Raw genomic sequence first — 17,050 nt, 5'->3', positions numbered from 1 at the left:
TGTGAACTCACACTTTGGCCAGGAAAGTTTTGATGGCATTTTCTTTTCATCTTAGCTCTTTATAATGCCTGTAATAACGTAGTCAGTTTGATCTATATGTAACGGCTATAATTCTGCTGTTTTACCACCGCCACCTTCTGGCAAAGAGTTAATTTGTATATTCACTTATATTCAAATTTTATGCAGAGCAATGCTGTAAAATAGTTTATCTTATGTGAAGAGACCTGCAGAGTTCTATGTGGACTATTAAAATTATTTCCAATAATCCTGAAAATGGTTAAGATAAATGTTAATAATTAAAACTCAAGAATTTAATTTTAACATACTCTAGTGTATCTAAATTCAGTTTATAATGCATGTTCTCTGACTCCACATACAGGCCTGAAATCAAGTCTCATCTAGCAGGAAAAGAAGAAAAGCCTGTAAAATGAGTGCATATGAGGAGAAAGAGCAGGAGGATTCTGCTCCTGAATCTCCAGGATTCAGCTGTGTGTCTATGAAGAGTAACAACTCCATGAATCTGCCCCCTAAACTCAGTGATGTTGACGCTCAGAGAGCAGGGTCTCCAGGATTCAGCTGTGTGTCTATGAAGAGTAACAACTCCATGTTTCTGCCCCCTAAACTCAGTGATGTTGACGCTCAGAGAGCAGGGTCTCCAGGATTCAGCTGTGTGTCTATGAAGAGTAACAACTCCATGTATCTGCCCCCTTATCTCAGTGATGTTGACGCTCAGAGAGCAGGGTCTCCAGGATTCAGCTGTGTGTCTATGAAGAGTAACAACTCCATGTTTCTGCCCCCTAAACTCAGTGATGTTGACGCTCAGAGAGCAGGGTCTCCAGGATTCAGCTGTGTGTCTATGAAGAGTAACAACTCCATGTATCTGCCCCCTGATCTCAGTGATGTTGACGCTCAGAGAGCAGGGTCTCCAGGATTCAGCTGTGTGTCTATGAAGAGTAACAACTCCATGTATCTGCCCCCTGATCTCAGTGATGTTGACGCTCAGAGAGCAGGGTCTCCAGGATTCAGCTGTGTGTCTATGAAGAGTAACAACTCCATGTTTCTGCCCCCTAAACTCAGTGATGTTGACGCTCAGAGAGCAGCTTCAGGATTCAGCTGTATGTCTATGAAGGGTAACAACTCCATGTTTCTGCCCCCTAAACTCAGTGATGGACCTGCTATGACCTCTGACCCTGGGTGAGTATCATGAAGTTTCTGCTGTAGTAAAACTTGGATATGAAATAATTTCGAACGGCTAATCATTTACTGAGGTCTAAAAATTTGAAAAAAAAAAAAAAAAACAGTTTGAGAACTACTAACCTTTCACCATTTTGTGGAAAAAAACCCTGAAAATGATCTTTATTTTGTCCTTAATGGGACTTGTACCCCTGCTGCTTGCCAAGCATGCAACTGTAAGGGGAAATTATGACAGCTTCCTACCAACGACACAGTTAGCTTCTCACGTATCTGATTATATTGAACAAACCCTGATCTTTTTCTCTAGGTTTACACACTGTCAAATTGTGCTTTAGCAAAGAAAAAGATGTTTAAGAAAAAGATTTACAGGTTTACAGGTCCTTCTAAAACAATTAGCATATTGTGATAAAGTTCATTATTTTCCATAATGTAATGATAAAAATTAAACTTTCATATATTTTAGATTCATTGCACAACAACTGAAATATTTCAGGTCTTTTATTGTTTTAATACTGATGATTTTGGCATACAGCTCATGAAAACCCAAAATTCCTATCTCAAAAAAATAGCATATCATGAAAAGGTTCTCTAAACGAGCTATTAACCTAATCATCTGAATCAACTAATTAACTCTAAACACCTGCAAAAGATTCCTGAGGCTTTTAAAAACTCCCAGCCTGGTTCATTACTCAAAACCGCAATCATGGGTAAGACTGCTGACCAGAAGGCCATCATTGACACCCTCAAGCGAGAGGGTAAGACACAAAGAAATTTCTGAACGAACAGGCTGTTCCCAGAGTGCTGTATCAAGGCACCTCAGTGGGAAGTCTGTGGGAAGGAAAAAGTGTGGCAAAAAACGCTGCACATCGAGAAGAGGTGACCGGACCCTGAGGAAGATTGTGGAGAAGGACCGATTCCAGACCTTGGGGGACCTGCGGAAGCAGTGGACTGAGTCTGGAGTAGAAACATCCAGAGCCACCATACACAGGCATGTGCAGGAAATGGGCTACAGGTGCCGCATTCCCCAGGTCAAGCCACTTTTGAACCAGAAACAGCGGCACTGGACTGTTGCTCAGTGGTCCAAAGTACTTTTTTCGGATGAAAGCAAATTTTGCATGTCATTCGGAAATCAAGGTGCCAGAGTCTGGAGGAAGACTGGGGAGAAGGAAATGCCAAAATGCCTGAAGTCAAGTGTCAAGTGCCCACAGCCAGTGATGGTCTGGGGTGCCATGTCAGCTGCTGGTGTTGGTCCACTGTGTTTTATCAAGGGCAGGTTCAATGCAGCTAGCTATCAGGAGATTTTGGAGCACTTCATCACTTCAGCAATTCCATCTGCTGAAAAGCTTTATGGAGATGAAGATTTCATTTTTCAGCACAACCTGGCACCTGCTCACAGTGCCAAAACCACTGGTAAATGGTTTACTGACCATGGTATTACTGTGCTCAAATGGCCTGCCAACTCTCCTGACCTGAACCCCATAGAGAATCTGTGGGATATTGTGAAGAGAAAGTTGAGAGACGCAAGACCCAACACTCTGGATGAGCTTAAGGCCGCTATCGAAGCATCCTGGGCCTCCATAACACCTCAGCAGTGCCACAGGCTGATTGCCTCCATGCCACGCCGCATTGAAGCAGTCATTTCTGCAAAAGGATTCCCGTCCAAGTATTGAGTGCATAACTGAACATAATTATTTGAAGGTTGACTTTTTTTCTATTAAAACACTTTTCTTTTTTTTTTATTGGTCGAAATGAAATATGCTATTTTTTTTTAGATACGAATTTTGGGTTTTCATGAGCTGTATGCCAAAATCATCAGTATTAAAACAATAAAAGACCTGAAATATTTCAGTTGGTGTGCAATGAATCTAAAATATATGAAAGTTTAATTTTTATCATTACATTATGGAAAATAATGAACTTTATCACAATATGCTAATTTTTTGAGAAGGACCTGTATATAGTACTATTTGTCTAGATGTTTATTTGCAAGAAAAAAAAAACATCCCAGTTGCCCTAAATGTTATTAAATGATGTGTGAAGTGTTTTCACTAAATCATTTAATAGCATTTAGGGCAACTGGGATGTTTTTTCTGGCTGCTGGGCTCCCAGCTGTACCCCTCATTCAAGTTGTATTTCACATGCATACTGGTTATTTTTCATTTGTAAATGGTTGAATTATGCAATTTATTAAATCAATATTGTGTATATAATATCTGTTTTTTTCTTTACAACTATGTTATGCACATTCTAGTTTTGACAAATGTTAATTTATAAATTCAAGACTACAGATTACTTCAGAAACAACAGAGAAGCAATATCAAATATTTCTGTCTTTTTCTCAGTATAATCAACAGGAAGAGAAAGAGAGACACATCTCCAGTATCTAGATGTGAGTCTATGAAGAGTAACAACTACATTCATCATCTCCCTGATCTCAGTGATGGACCTGTGACCTCTGACCCTGTGTGAGTATCATGTGTAACATGTATAGAGCCTCCTGAATTTAGTAATGACGCAGTGACCTTTGACCCTGTCTGAGTATAATCATGCGTGGTGGGACATTTGAAACAAGAGCCAAGAGAGTGCAATAAATAAATCAATAAAAAAAAATCTTGAAAATATTCTGCAAGTTCTTTAGTCAGAAATAATTAGTGCATTAGATAAATAAAAATCACGAAAGTAAACGTTAAAGAAAGATTTGAGCTTTCTTTTTGTGCTTTCTTTTTCTCTATTGGGTTTCTGTGGCAGTAAATCTGAAAGCTTACACATCTATTTTGAGCCAATAATCAGAACAAAAACAGTTGCAGTGTGACATTTTTATCTGACTACAATATAATTAATCTCTCTCTATTAAAAATGTTGTTGTGGTTGATAGAAATAATTACATTATAATTATATTCATTGAATTCTAATAGAGTGGTGTGGGATTTAAAGGGATAGTTCATCCAAAAATGAAAATGATGTCATTAATAACTCACCCTCATGTCGTTCCAAACCCGTAAAGACCTCCGTTTATCTTCAGAACACAGTTTAAGATATTTTAGATTTAGTCCGAGAGCTCTCAGTCCCTCCATTGAAGCTGTGTGTACGGTATACTGTCGATGTCCAGAAAGGTAAGAAAAACATCATCAAAGTAGTCCATGTGACATCAGAGGGTCAGTTAGAATTTTTTGAAGCATCTTAAATACATTTTGGTCCAAAAATAGCAAAAACTATGACTTCATTCAGCATTGTTTTCTCTTCCGTGTCTGTTGTAAGAGTTCAAAACAAAGCAGTTTGTAGGGCTGGACGATTATGGCCTAAAATCAAAACCTCGATTAATTGAACATTTTACCTCGATTACGATTAATGAACGATTATGTTGTTTCGGGTTTTTTTTTTTTTTGCCCTCATAGTTCACTGACAAGGTTTGTACTGTAAATATGATTGACTATCAGCAGTTATTTTATCTATGTTCTAAACATTTCTTACTAGGATTGGGTATCGTTTATCGAATTTTATCGATTCCGATTCTTATCGATTTCTAGTTTTGATTCCATTAAGATTAAAAAATCCAATATAAAAAAAATTAAGTCAAACATTTAGATGTCAAACAGTTTTACAAAGCATTCTGTTGCAGCTGATTAACATAAGAAAAAATAAGGAGCCTACAAAACACTGCAAGAGGAATTTTGCCTGTGATTAAAAAAAAAAAATACCATAGCAAAAACAACTAGATTAATATAAATTTCAAATATTAAAGTGTTAAAGACAAGTAGTAGTAGTAGTAGTAGTAGTAGCCCTTTATTGTCACAAGTACCAGCGAAGGGGTAGACCGAACAGGAAGACAGGGAATTGAGGAAGAAATACAGCATAACATTAGGGAAGTGAGGAGAAAAACAACACCACCCAGACTATGCTCCTTTTGGGAGTACAGTATGGGAACCGAAAAAACACCTCAGCAACAAAAGCACATACACCATAAACACAAGACTTTGCAACTGGGGACGGAAATTGGGGGGGGTCGAGGTAATCCAGTGCAGGCAGCAGCCGTCCTACCCTGCAGCTATTAAAGCGCTGGTCACGGACCCGATTGACAGACTGGCGGTACAAAGCAGCGAAGGCGAGGGATGGGGGGGTGGTGAATGCATATCTGTGTGTGTGTTAGAGTTTGTGTATTTGGAGGCCTGGAGAGTTGCGATTCAATCTAGGTGCCTCAGTCCGCAGATTGTGATAGCGTCAAGTTGCCATGGAGCAAGTTGCCATGGAGACAGCCTTGTTCAGGTCCCAGACAGAGTCAACATCAACAGGTGGAAGATGGGGGGAGGAACACGAGAGTGTCTCACTGCAGAGCTCTTCCAGGGTTGTTGTTGTTCAAGCAGTGGCCTTGGCCGAGACCAGTGCTGGTAGAGGGAAGCCGAAAGAAGATAAGATTGCAATTGTTTGGTCTTGGGGTGAGTAGCCGCATTCCAATTCCACGGCTACTCTATTTGTCCATTTCTGGTCTCTGATCGATCCAATTGCATTTTCTAAAGCCGTGAGCTTCTCCATGATTTTATCCATGTTGCATTTCATCTCCATGTTGTTATCCATATTGCGGTTAATAGTCTCAGTCTCAATGCTAACCGCTCTGCCCACTGCTTTGATCATGACGGGCAGCCTTGTAAGCCTTTGAAATTGATGAATTTTGGTAAATATTTAGCTACATGTGTTTTTTTTTTTGTGCTGGTGGTAGGCTAGTGCTGGCACCTTGTCTGGTTTAGGCCTGTCATGGATAAATAATGGTGACAATAAAACCGCCAGTAGGTGACAGCAAAACCATGGTTTAAGTATTTATTGAATCGTTCAAAACGGCTGATTCTATTAGAAAGGAAACAAGAGAGTCCATTTGAATGGACTGTTGAATCACTGGCTCACTTGATTCGATGAAAATCTGATGAATTAAAGGAACAAAACACCGTGTTAAGGGCCGTTCACATGTCGCGCCTAAAACGCGTGGAAAACGCGTCGTTTTCTCCTTCTTTCCAAAGCGTTTGGGCAGTTGCGCTCCTAAAGCGTCTGCTGTTGCTAAGCAACCATGACCTGCTCTCTCCAAGAAGACACGGAAATTTCAGCAAAGGATAAATGAATTTGCAGCACTACAAATCACTTGCAGTAGCTCTGCTACTAAATTTATTTAAAAATTCCTTCATCTTGGCTAAGCTTTCAACGTTGTTACTGGAAAGGATGAAAGTGATTGATTGGTTCTTGTCACATGACCTGCGGTGCGCTTGCGGCATTTTGAAAAGGTGAGATGTTTTTAACTCGAAGTGGTGCGGACACGCCTGGAAAAGACGAGCCGCTTCCATTGATATATTCATATATTCCACTATGCACTGTTGTAGCTACCAAATTAATAACACATTCGTGCTCACGCACATGTGCTGATACTCAAGAATTGCTTGATGTTCAATGAATATAAAAACGTAAAACTTTTTTTTTTCATGGCTTAAATTATAAGGACATTCTAACTGTATTTACGAATTCTAACAGGCTTCATTGCGCAGTGAATGCTTTTGGACTCTTAGGACGTGTTTTTGTTGGGTTTTTGCAAAGTCGGTTATTCAAAATGTCAGTTCTATCGTCTCTCAATCCGTCACAAACAGCATAGGAGGAGGACAATGGAAGCAATAAAAAACAACAAAAGAGCAATGATATACAAGTGCTATAACAAGTCTCAGCTTACACGTAACAAAGGCTTTTTTAAATAATATAATAAAAAAAAAGAAAACAGAATAGAAAAAGAATAGAGCAAGCTAGTGTTAGAGGTCTTTTTTACCTTTGTTAATTGTATAATAAAAGAAAACCGATAGAATACAAAAGATTAGAACGCTTAATATTATTATTTTTTTTAAAAAATAGTGAGTGTTAAAGTTAAAGGGTCAAATAAATTTGTAAGAGATGTGTTTTAAGCTGATTCTTGAAGATGGATAAGGATTGAGTACAGACAACCCAGTAAAGATTTACCCAAACGAAGATCTGAGACTACAGAATATCCTCAATGCAGAAAGCACTCTCTTTCACACACAACACACACACACACAGTATCAATTTTAGTCGTGGTGGAGAACAAATAGTTTATCACATGTTTTAAACATTATATATTTATTAACCTACTTATTTGTTATATATATATACTTATATTTTATATATATACTACTTGTATAATATATGAAAATACAGATGTTTAGATTATAATTCAGGTTTATTTTTTTATTATTTTTACAAAATATAGATTTTAAAATGTCTCAATACATATAGCCTATAGTGATTGCAGAAAAAAAGTTAACCATGCATTCATAAATTTGTAATAGGCAATTATTTATAATTTTACTGAAATATTTTAATGAAAGTAAAAAAATACACTGTAAACCTTTATGAATATTTAAATATAATATCTAAATATTATTTTGGATACACTATTAGAATTTACACTTTAATTGTAATATTCAATCTCTACATGAAGAGAGAGTCAGTGGTCCACTGCGCAACTGCCCGATCGCTTTGGAAAGAAGGAGAAAGCGATGCGTTTTCCACGCGTTTTTAGGCGCGACATGTGAACGGCCCTTAACACGGTGTTTTGTTCCTTTAATTCATCAGATTTTCATCGAATCAAGTGAGCCAGTGATTCAACAGTCCATTCAAATGGACTCTCTTGTTTCCTTTCTAATAGAATCAGCCGTTTTGAACAAAAAGTTTGATTTGAACGATTCAATAAATACTTAAACCATGGTTTTGCTGTCACCTACTGGCGGTTTTATTGTCATCATTATCCATGACGGGCCTAAACCAGACAAGGTGCCAGCACTAGCCTACCACCAGCACAAAAAAAAAACACATGTAGCTAAATATTTACCAAAATTCATCAATTTCAGACCCCAGAAGGGAAAAAAGCTTATAAATAACAGTTCATTTAATAAGGCAAATTTTTAAATAAAACCTTTTTAAAAAATTATGATTTTGTAATTTGTAATCATTATGTAAAATTAGCTACAGGACCAACCCCCCGCCCCCCGAAAAAGAAACTGAGTTGAGGAAAGGGAGTCGTTCGCTGCGTGAGGAAAGTGAGTCGCTCGCTGAGGAAAGTGATTCGTTCACTGAGGAAAGTGATTCGTTCGCTGCGTGAGGAAAGTGAGTCGTTCGCCGAGGAAAGTGAGTCGTTTGCTGCGTGAGGTGAGTGTATACTGATGCACCGTCGGCCTTTCAGTGGTAAACTCAGTGGCTACTGGCAATTGTATGGTGAATTCCAGCGACAAGTCGGTAACCTTATTTTAGAACCGGACCGCACGCCATCCTAGACGGGACCGCCTTGTGGCCAGAAATCTGTGCATCCTCTGTTTGCGTATCCTGTGCGCTTTTGTCATTGGCAGAGCAGTCGGTCAATCCCACCTTTCCAGTAAATACGACTTGTGATTGGACTGTACTTCAGCAGACAGAAAAGCATTGGCCAAGAGCAGAAGGCCCTCCCTCCAGGCTTTTTTTTAGTTGCGAGGTTGCGAAGCTTAATTTTCGCTCAGTCTGAGTTTCAGAGCAGAGCTGCGTGACAACGCTGCCACAAATCACGTGAGTCGCAAGCTCGCAACTGTGAGGGCGTATCTCCGCAAAGTGGGTGTTGTAAACTCGTCTCTGAAAAAATTGTCTGCAATAGGAGTGCTAAAGTAATAAGTTTCGCCCTTTCGAACCTCAGTTTTCAGAGTTTCAAAACTTTTTTCACCTATTCGCACACCAGTTTTCAGATCACTATTTACAAGGTTTCAAATCTTGAAAACAAACTATATACTGGGAGAACAGTGACAACTTCGAAACTCTGAAAAAATGATTGCACAACACCATAAAAAAGAGTGTTGCACTTCTGAAGAAGGAAAACTCAAAAACAAAATTATGTTTGAAGAGATTAATTTTTTTTTACCACTTTGCAAGCCTGCAAAGCTCTGTTTTCAGAGTTTCAAAACTTTTTTTCACACATTCGCACACCAGTTTTCAGATCACCATTTACAAGGTTTCAAACCTGGAAAACAATCTAATACAGTGGGAGAACACTGACAAATTTGAAACTCTGAACAATTCTTTGCGCAACATCGTAAAAAAAATGTTGCAGTTCTGAAGAAGGAAATCTCAAAAACAACAATGTTTGCAGATATATTTTTATTTTTTTTGCAAATCTAATTTTCGATCTTGCAAAACTTTTTTTTGGAAGATTTTTTTCAAACACTTAGTTTCAACCTTTCAGAACTTTATTTTCAGTTTTGAATCATGGCAGGATTTAAATCCCATAGATATCACAAGCTGCTCTGTTTTGAACTGTCTTACAACAGACACGGAAGAGAAGACAATGCTGAATAAAGTCTTAGTTTAGGCTATTTTCGGACCAAAATCTATTTTCGATGCTTCAAAAAATTCTAACTGACCCTCTGGTGTCACATGGACTACTTTGATGATGTTTTTCTTAACTTTCTGGACATGGACAGTAGACCGTACACACAGCTTCAATTGAGAGACTGAGAGCTCTCAGACTAAATCTAAAATATCTTAAACTGTGTTCCGAAAATAAACGGAGGTCTCACGGGTTTGGAAAAACACGAGGGTGAGTTATTAATGACATAATTTTGCAAATTGGGCGAACTAACCCTTTAACCTTAGAGCTCAAATAACATAAATAATGACAGAATCAGAAACCCCAAATTGGGTCAGTGTGTGTAGAAAAAGGTCTGTTGTTGGCATGCAATGTATATGAGGAGTCTATATTTTACCTTGTGTGTGCTGTCTGAATGTCCTGTTTTACCATGTGTTTAAATATTCAGTAATCATTTAAATAAAATGCAGCTCATTATCTGCCTTCAGATGCGTGATGTGCATGAATGAACTACAAGGCATATGAAACATGTTCTTTGTAACAAAACATTGAGAAACTCAATTTGTGATGTCAGGAAGTAAACTGGCCACAATAGACCGAAATTGTGTTATAATTATGAAGAGTCTATTAAATGATCAATTGTAGGCTAAATGTAGTATACATTTAGTAGTAATAACATTTAATAAAATAATTTAATATTAGAGGCTTTTAAATATTTTATCTATTTTGATAAAGGTATTTTCTGTTAGTTTTTGAGTCTCTGTTCATCTTAATGTATTTTCAGTGCTGGGAGAGCTGACCAGATCAGACGTGTGTCCTGTCCGTCCAGCACATCCTCCTACAGTCAGAACCACATCAGTCATCATGACACAGAAACAGCTCTGCAGCTCGATTCTCATCAACCAGAGCAAGATGATCTGCAGAGAGTAAAAGACCAGCACAAAACCAGCATGAAGAACAAGTATGAGAGCTTATTTGAGGGAGTCAAACTACAAGAGAATCAGACCCTCCTGAACAGGATTTACACACAGCTGTACATCATAGAAGGAGAGAGTGAAGGAGTGAATGAAGAACATGAAGTGCTACAGATGGAGAAAAGTTACAGGACACTCCAAGACACTCCAATCAACTGCAACGACATCTTTAATCCTTTACCTGAACCAGGATATGAGGAGAAGAGAAGAGAGAAGAAAGACACAATAAAGACTGTTCTTACTAAAGGCATCGCTGGAATTGGAAAAACCGTCTCTGTGCAGAAGTTCATTCTGGACTGGGCCGAGGGAAAAGCCAATCAGGATGTAGATTTCATGTTTGTGCTTACATTTAGAGAGCTGAACTTGATTAAAGATCATCAGTACAGTCTTCACAGACTTCTGCTTGACTTTCATCCTGAACTTCAAGATCTGGACTCAAAGATTTATGATGAATGTAAAGTTGTGTTCATCTTTGATGGTCTGGATGAAAGCAGAATTTCACTGATGTTTTCAGACAGTCAGAAAGTTTCTGATGTGACTGAGATTTCATCAGTGGGTCTGTTGATGTCAAACCTCCTGAGAGGAGATCTGCTTCCCTCTGCTCTCATCTGGATCACCACCAGACCAGCAGCAGCCAATCAGATCCCCTCCAACTACATCAACCGTGTGACAGAGATTCAGGGATTCAATGACCCTCAGAAGGAGGAATATTTCAGGAAGAGAATCAGTGACGAGCATCAAGCCAGCAGAATCATCTCACACATCAGAAGAGCAAGAAGCCTCCACATCATGTGTCACATACCCGTCTTCTGCTGGATCTCAGCCACTGTGCTTCAAAACATCCTGAAACAAGATCTCAGTGCAGAAATCCCTCAAACTCTGACTGAAATGTACATCTACTTCCTGCTCATTCAAACAAAGATGAGGAACCAGAAGTATGAAGAGAGAGATCCAGAGAAACTCCTGCAGTCCAACAGAGAAGTGATTGTGAAACTTGCTGAACTGGCTTTCAATCAGCTGATGAAGGGCAATGTGATGTTTTATGAGGAGGACCTGAGAGAGAGCGGTATAGACGTCACTGATGCCTCAGTGTATTCTGGGATCTGCACTGAGATCTTTAGAGAGGAATCTGTGATTTATCACAGGAAGGTTTACAGCTTTGTACATCTGAGCTTTCAGGAGTTTTTCGCAGCACTGTATGTGTTTTTCTGCTATTTACACAAGAACAGTGAGGTTCTGAAGATGTTCCTGACAGGAAAGAACAGAACTCAGTTTGAGAATATTACTCTGGACGTGTTTCTGAAAGGAGCAATGAGTAAAGCCTTAAAGAGTAAAACTGGACACCTGGATCTTTTCCTTCGGTTTCTTCATGGCGTCTCACTAGAGTCCAATCAAAGACTCTTACAGGATGTACTGATACACACTGAGAACAACCCAGAAAACATCAAGAAAATAATCCAAAACCTCAAACGAGGTCAGAAAAACAACGTAAGTCCTGACAGATGGATAAATCTGTCACACTGCTTGATTGAGATGAAGGATAACTCAGTTGTTGAAGAAATGCAGGCTTTTTTAAGCTCTAATACAAAAGAAAAAAGTCTTACTCTTGCACAATGTTCAACTTTGGCAAACATAATCCTGATGTCAGAGGAGGCGCTGGATGAGTTTGAGCTTAAAAAATTCACCACTAAATCAAAAGATGGGAGACGGAGACTGTTACCTGCTGTGAGGAACTGCAGAAAAGCTGTGTAAGTGTGAAAATACAAACATGCAGTAGTTACATTTGACAAAACTTGATGGTGGTGAATAGGATCTTCTGGGTTTGTTCACAAGCATAAAATGTAAGTTATTGCAGCTAAGTTTTGTTTTTTATTCTTTACCTAATTAATCCAATAAATATATTTTATAAATAAATGATTTTAAAAAGGGTTTTTCTAAAATAGTGTATACTTTGTAAACATAATCAAGCTATGAGTAAAACTAATACTACTGAAAGGCAGCTGTCAATGTGAATAAATGAATAAAAAATATATATTGTAAGAAAACATTTATTACAGACTGGGGATGCACGATATTTTTGGCAAATGATTTATGCAGATAAAGGTCCAATATAAACATTTTGCCACTATGTTTTGTCAGGAAGATCTACCTGCTTTATAAGGACTAGACTGTTGTCAGGTTTTTTTTTCAGCAATACTCAGTAGTTTCCTTTTTACAGTTTAAATTAGCAACAGTATGATCTTGTTTATGAACTGATTTATTTAATAATCTTAAATCAGACAATAAGGGTTGTCCAATAGCCAGACAAGTTTCAATGCTTTCTCTCCAGCAACCTGTCATTTAATGTTCACTGATCCAGAAATCAAATCAGTTCACAAAGGACAAAACCAAGTCCCACATTTTTCTCATTTAAGAAGCTGTTTAACTCCGGTGCGTCACAATAGTGAAGACAGTAACAATTTCTGGTTCATGCAGACTTTGAAGTTAAAATTACAGTGCTTTTGGGCATTCTGTGTTGGCCAAGTCTGCTCATTTGTTCTTAAAGTTTTTCCAGCCTTGGCTTATGATTCTCTAAATTTATATTTCAGTTGAAATGCTGAATTTCAGTGAACTTGTCAGTAAATTTTTACATTTGTTAAAAAAAACAAAAATCTTCATTTAAAATATACCAGTAAACACCCAGATTATGCAACTCCATAGAGAGCCACAACAAAGGCACATTTGCACTGTCTGATGATATTATCTGAAATCGTATAATCATATAATATGTATTGAGACATAAGGTCTGCTACACAAAGAAATTTCTTGTGATCTCATAGATACACCTGTTCATCAACACCTCCTCCCTGTTTTCAGGTTGACAGGCTGTGATCTCACTGATCGACACTGTGAAATTGTGGCTTCAGCTCTACAATCATCAAACTCCCTGAGAGAGCTGGACCTGAGTAACAATCATCTGCAGGATTCAGGAGTGGAGCTGCTCTCTGCTGGACTGAAGAGTCCAAACTGTCAACTCAACATACTGAGGTTTGGCTTTTTACACCAATTTAGATTTGAATTAAAATTAAGGTGATATTTATATATATTTGAGTTTTATATATACAGCTAGCACATTGTAAGCTAACTATTAAAAGACATGAATAAAACAGTATGATAATGTGGCCATTATTAAAGTATTCATGTTATTCTATTGTATATGTGCAGCAGCATGTCTGTGGATGTATTGGCAATAGCAAGTCAGGTCATGACATGAATGTAAAGATCTGTGATGTTGACTTCTGTTTTACATGCATGCAATGTAAAAAGAACTTCATTAATCGACAACTTCTGTGATTTTAAAGGGAGCCTTCTTTACTTGCTTTATTACAAATTTTAATTGCAGCCGCATTTAAATGCAGGTGTGTATCATATTCCTTAAAATATCCTTTTTATCCTTTTTTTAAAATATCCTTAAAATATTCCTTTGTAATTCAATTGCAGAATGTGAAACTTCCATCTTATTCGCAGTCTATAGCATTTTATTATTATTTGTACAATAATATTTAACTTAACCTGCTTTGTCTTAATCATTTAATGCAAAAGAGATTTATTAAAACAAGTTTATAAGAGTCATGCATCTGTTTAATCAAGAACAACTAATGATCAACAGATTGGAGTGACATCGGCCTTTATATCATTTTAAATTGTCAAATAGCCTTCAATTTACAGGTTATAACTTCATCTGTAGACTTATAAAGATTATTTTTAATGCAGATCCCATACTGTAACAGAAAAGAAATGTGCTCTATTATTATTCATATTCAAGTGTTTGTGCAAAAATTATTAATGTGCATGCATGACAGGGAGGCGCCCTCTCGATCACTTGAATCTTTTTCTGATTATGAATCTACAGAAAGCTTGAAATGTCCACTTTTATACAAACCAATTCAAAATGAAAGCAAATACTCTCTGATTATGTGCATCAGTGATGCGGGGGTTGATCCAAAGTGAGCGGGTGCCTGTGGTAGCCCGCGTCGCCCGCGGTTACGAGTCATCCAAAGATATTTGTAATGATATTCGGGTCACGGTCGGTCGAGTCGTTTGAAATAAAAAATAACAATTAAACCTTTGTCATTTATATAGTACTAGACACATTTTTGAAATACATAGGCCTACACTTTATTGGCTGAATAACTGGCACGAAGATGACGCACGAGCTCAGTCTGCACGTAGAGATGGAGGCGGCAAAGAAGACTGCATGGGGAGCAATGGCGCTGTTTTTGGTAAAACATGATTTTGACGACTTCATTAAGTTTTGTTTTATAGAAAACTCTTTTTAAAAGATTTTCGTTTTGTATAAATTGTATCTTAATTTTGATCAATGTTTTATCAATCAGTTGCCCGTGTTTAATAAATAAGAAGCAAATATATAGCCTAGCAGACAATGTAATAAGGCGCCGGCACGATCACTTGCATTGATGTGAACTGGAGGGCGCCGAAACTCAGCTTGTGCCTCACAGATTTGAGAAATATAAGCTATATATTACAGAAAGCTTGAAATGTCTTCTTTTAAATGAAAATATTCAAACCAAAATAAATGGGCTACTCTCTGATGATGTAATCCATATGAAATGTGCATTTCTCTCTGGCGTTCATGGCGAGTCTGCATCGTCAACTTCATCTTTCAGCGACACAGAAAACACCAGTTTATTACTAAACAATAAAATGACTCCTTGCATATTTTCAAACCAGCAGGCCACTCTGGGTTGAGCGAGACCCCACGGAATGAGCGAGCGGATCAGGATATATTCAGAAATGCGCTCTCTGCTCACGAGCTCTGATCGGAACAAACCCGAGCCTCACTGTCTGCTGACCTTGCAGAAACATACAAATAGAAATAAAATAGACATAGACTAGACTATTTTAGTACAAATTATGAGCTTACTGATGATTTTTTTTATAATTCTTGACAAAATTATAATATATTAAGTTTTGTTGTTTGTATTTATTTTTTTTTGCCTAGTTTTGCCTACGTTCCTATGGCCCAATGACGCTACGATGAGCATTTACTGCTTTTTAAAAATGCGGGTCAGGAAGCGGGTCGGGTACAATATTTTATTTTTATTTTTTTGCGGTCCGAGTTGCGGGCGGGTTAGTTGAAAACGTCGGTCGGGTGCGGGTTATTAATACATTGACCCGCGCATCACTGATGTGCATCCTGTGAGATGAGAGCCAGCACCAAGACTTTTTATCTTGCAGCCGATAAGAAAACATTAGTTTATTAATAAATAATTAAAATGTGTACTTTTTCACAATTATTAGGCTGCTTCTGCCTGTGCTTTGTGGCAAACTTATATATTAAGGCTCATTATGGATCATAGATGTTGATATAATGTAAAAGTGCGATTAGTTGATAATAATGACTTAAATGAACGACTAGGCTACTAGCAGTGTTGGGAAGGTTACTTTGGAAATGTAATAGGTTACAGATTACAAGTTACCCTGTTTAAAATGAAATAGTACTGTAACTTTTTCAATTACTTTATTAAAGTAATGTAACTAATTACTTTTGAGTACTTTTTGATTACTTTTGTAAATTTTTGAAAATTAAAGAATAATAAATAAAAGCATATACATCAACTTAAATACAGTTATCTAATAAGCATGTGACATATTCTGTGTAATAAACTCCTGAAACATTGGTGTTTTTTTTAAACTGTATATGATGATAGTTTTCTCAAAATAAGTAAAATGCACATGAAGTGACACAGAGCAGTTCTAGAAATTATGTTTATGTGCTCGTGTACTCCTATATTGAGGCAGCAGAGGTTGAAAACACTGCGAGCTTCAGTAGGCCTATGTGTAGTAAATTAAACTATGTCTTTGCCATTAATTTACAGGAGGGGCGGACTGGGAAAAAAATTCAGACTGGAAAATTCAAACTCATACAAACAAATTCATGGACAAAACTACTTTTTGTGTGGACCTGACATAAAAAAGGTTTAAATCTTTAATTTGGGGACATGCAAAATAATTAAAAGTTCTCTCCTGAACTGCACCTTCACTTCCATTTTTCTCTTCCGTCTCTTTATTTTGCCCTGTTATGCATCTCTCTCATGACTTTAATACTCAAGATTGAACAAAACTATACTTTACAATACAATACTCTACAATACTACAATATCTTTATAGAAAAATCCTAATACTGTACACGAGTCATGTTTTTCCCTTACAAAAAATTACCATGCTTTTATTAGCCTATATAAAAGTAAAATAACCTTTTTTTTTGCAAATGGATTTGTATTTATTTTTAAATAAATACATTTGTAAAATAATTTTACATTTTTGGTTATCACAGTTAAACAATAGTAACCATTTTCTCTGGATTTATAGTTTAATATTAATATGTTAATTTTCGTAAGGGTTGTGTTGTTGTCTGTCATAGCTCCCCCTAAACCTTTAAAAAAAATCTGAATTTTTTTCAGCTAAATTACTACTGTAACATTACAACAGATAATAATGATGTCCTTTA

At 37.2% G+C, this 17,050-nt stretch overlaps 1 protein-coding gene across 4 annotated transcripts in view; it reads left to right on the top strand.

The window, feature by feature from the left end:
* Window positions 1–17,050, top strand: part of LOC132140709 (NACHT, LRR and PYD domains-containing protein 12-like) — a 538,723-nt gene that overhangs the window by 7,150 nt on the left and 514,523 nt on the right. For all 4 annotated transcript variants that reach the window (XM_059549677.1, XM_059549669.1, XM_059549642.1 and 1 more), the window contains exons 2-5: window positions 380–1,194; window positions 3,537–3,659; window positions 10,350–12,287; window positions 13,396–13,566. In XM_059549677.1, the coding sequence (XP_059405660.1) occupies window positions 428–1,194; window positions 3,537–3,659; window positions 10,350–12,287; window positions 13,396–13,566 (2,999 nt within the window). In that variant the 5' untranslated portion in view covers window positions 380–427. The remainder of the gene's footprint in view (window positions 1–379; window positions 1,195–3,536; window positions 3,660–10,349; window positions 12,288–13,395; window positions 13,567–17,050) is intronic.

The sequence above is a fragment of the Carassius carassius genome, chromosome 1, assembly GCF_963082965.1.
Source record: "Carassius carassius chromosome 1, fCarCar2.1, whole genome shotgun sequence".
NCBI lineage: Eukaryota > Metazoa > Chordata > Actinopteri > Cypriniformes > Cyprinidae > Carassius > Carassius carassius.
This window is presented reverse-complemented; position numbering and strand designations above follow the sequence as displayed.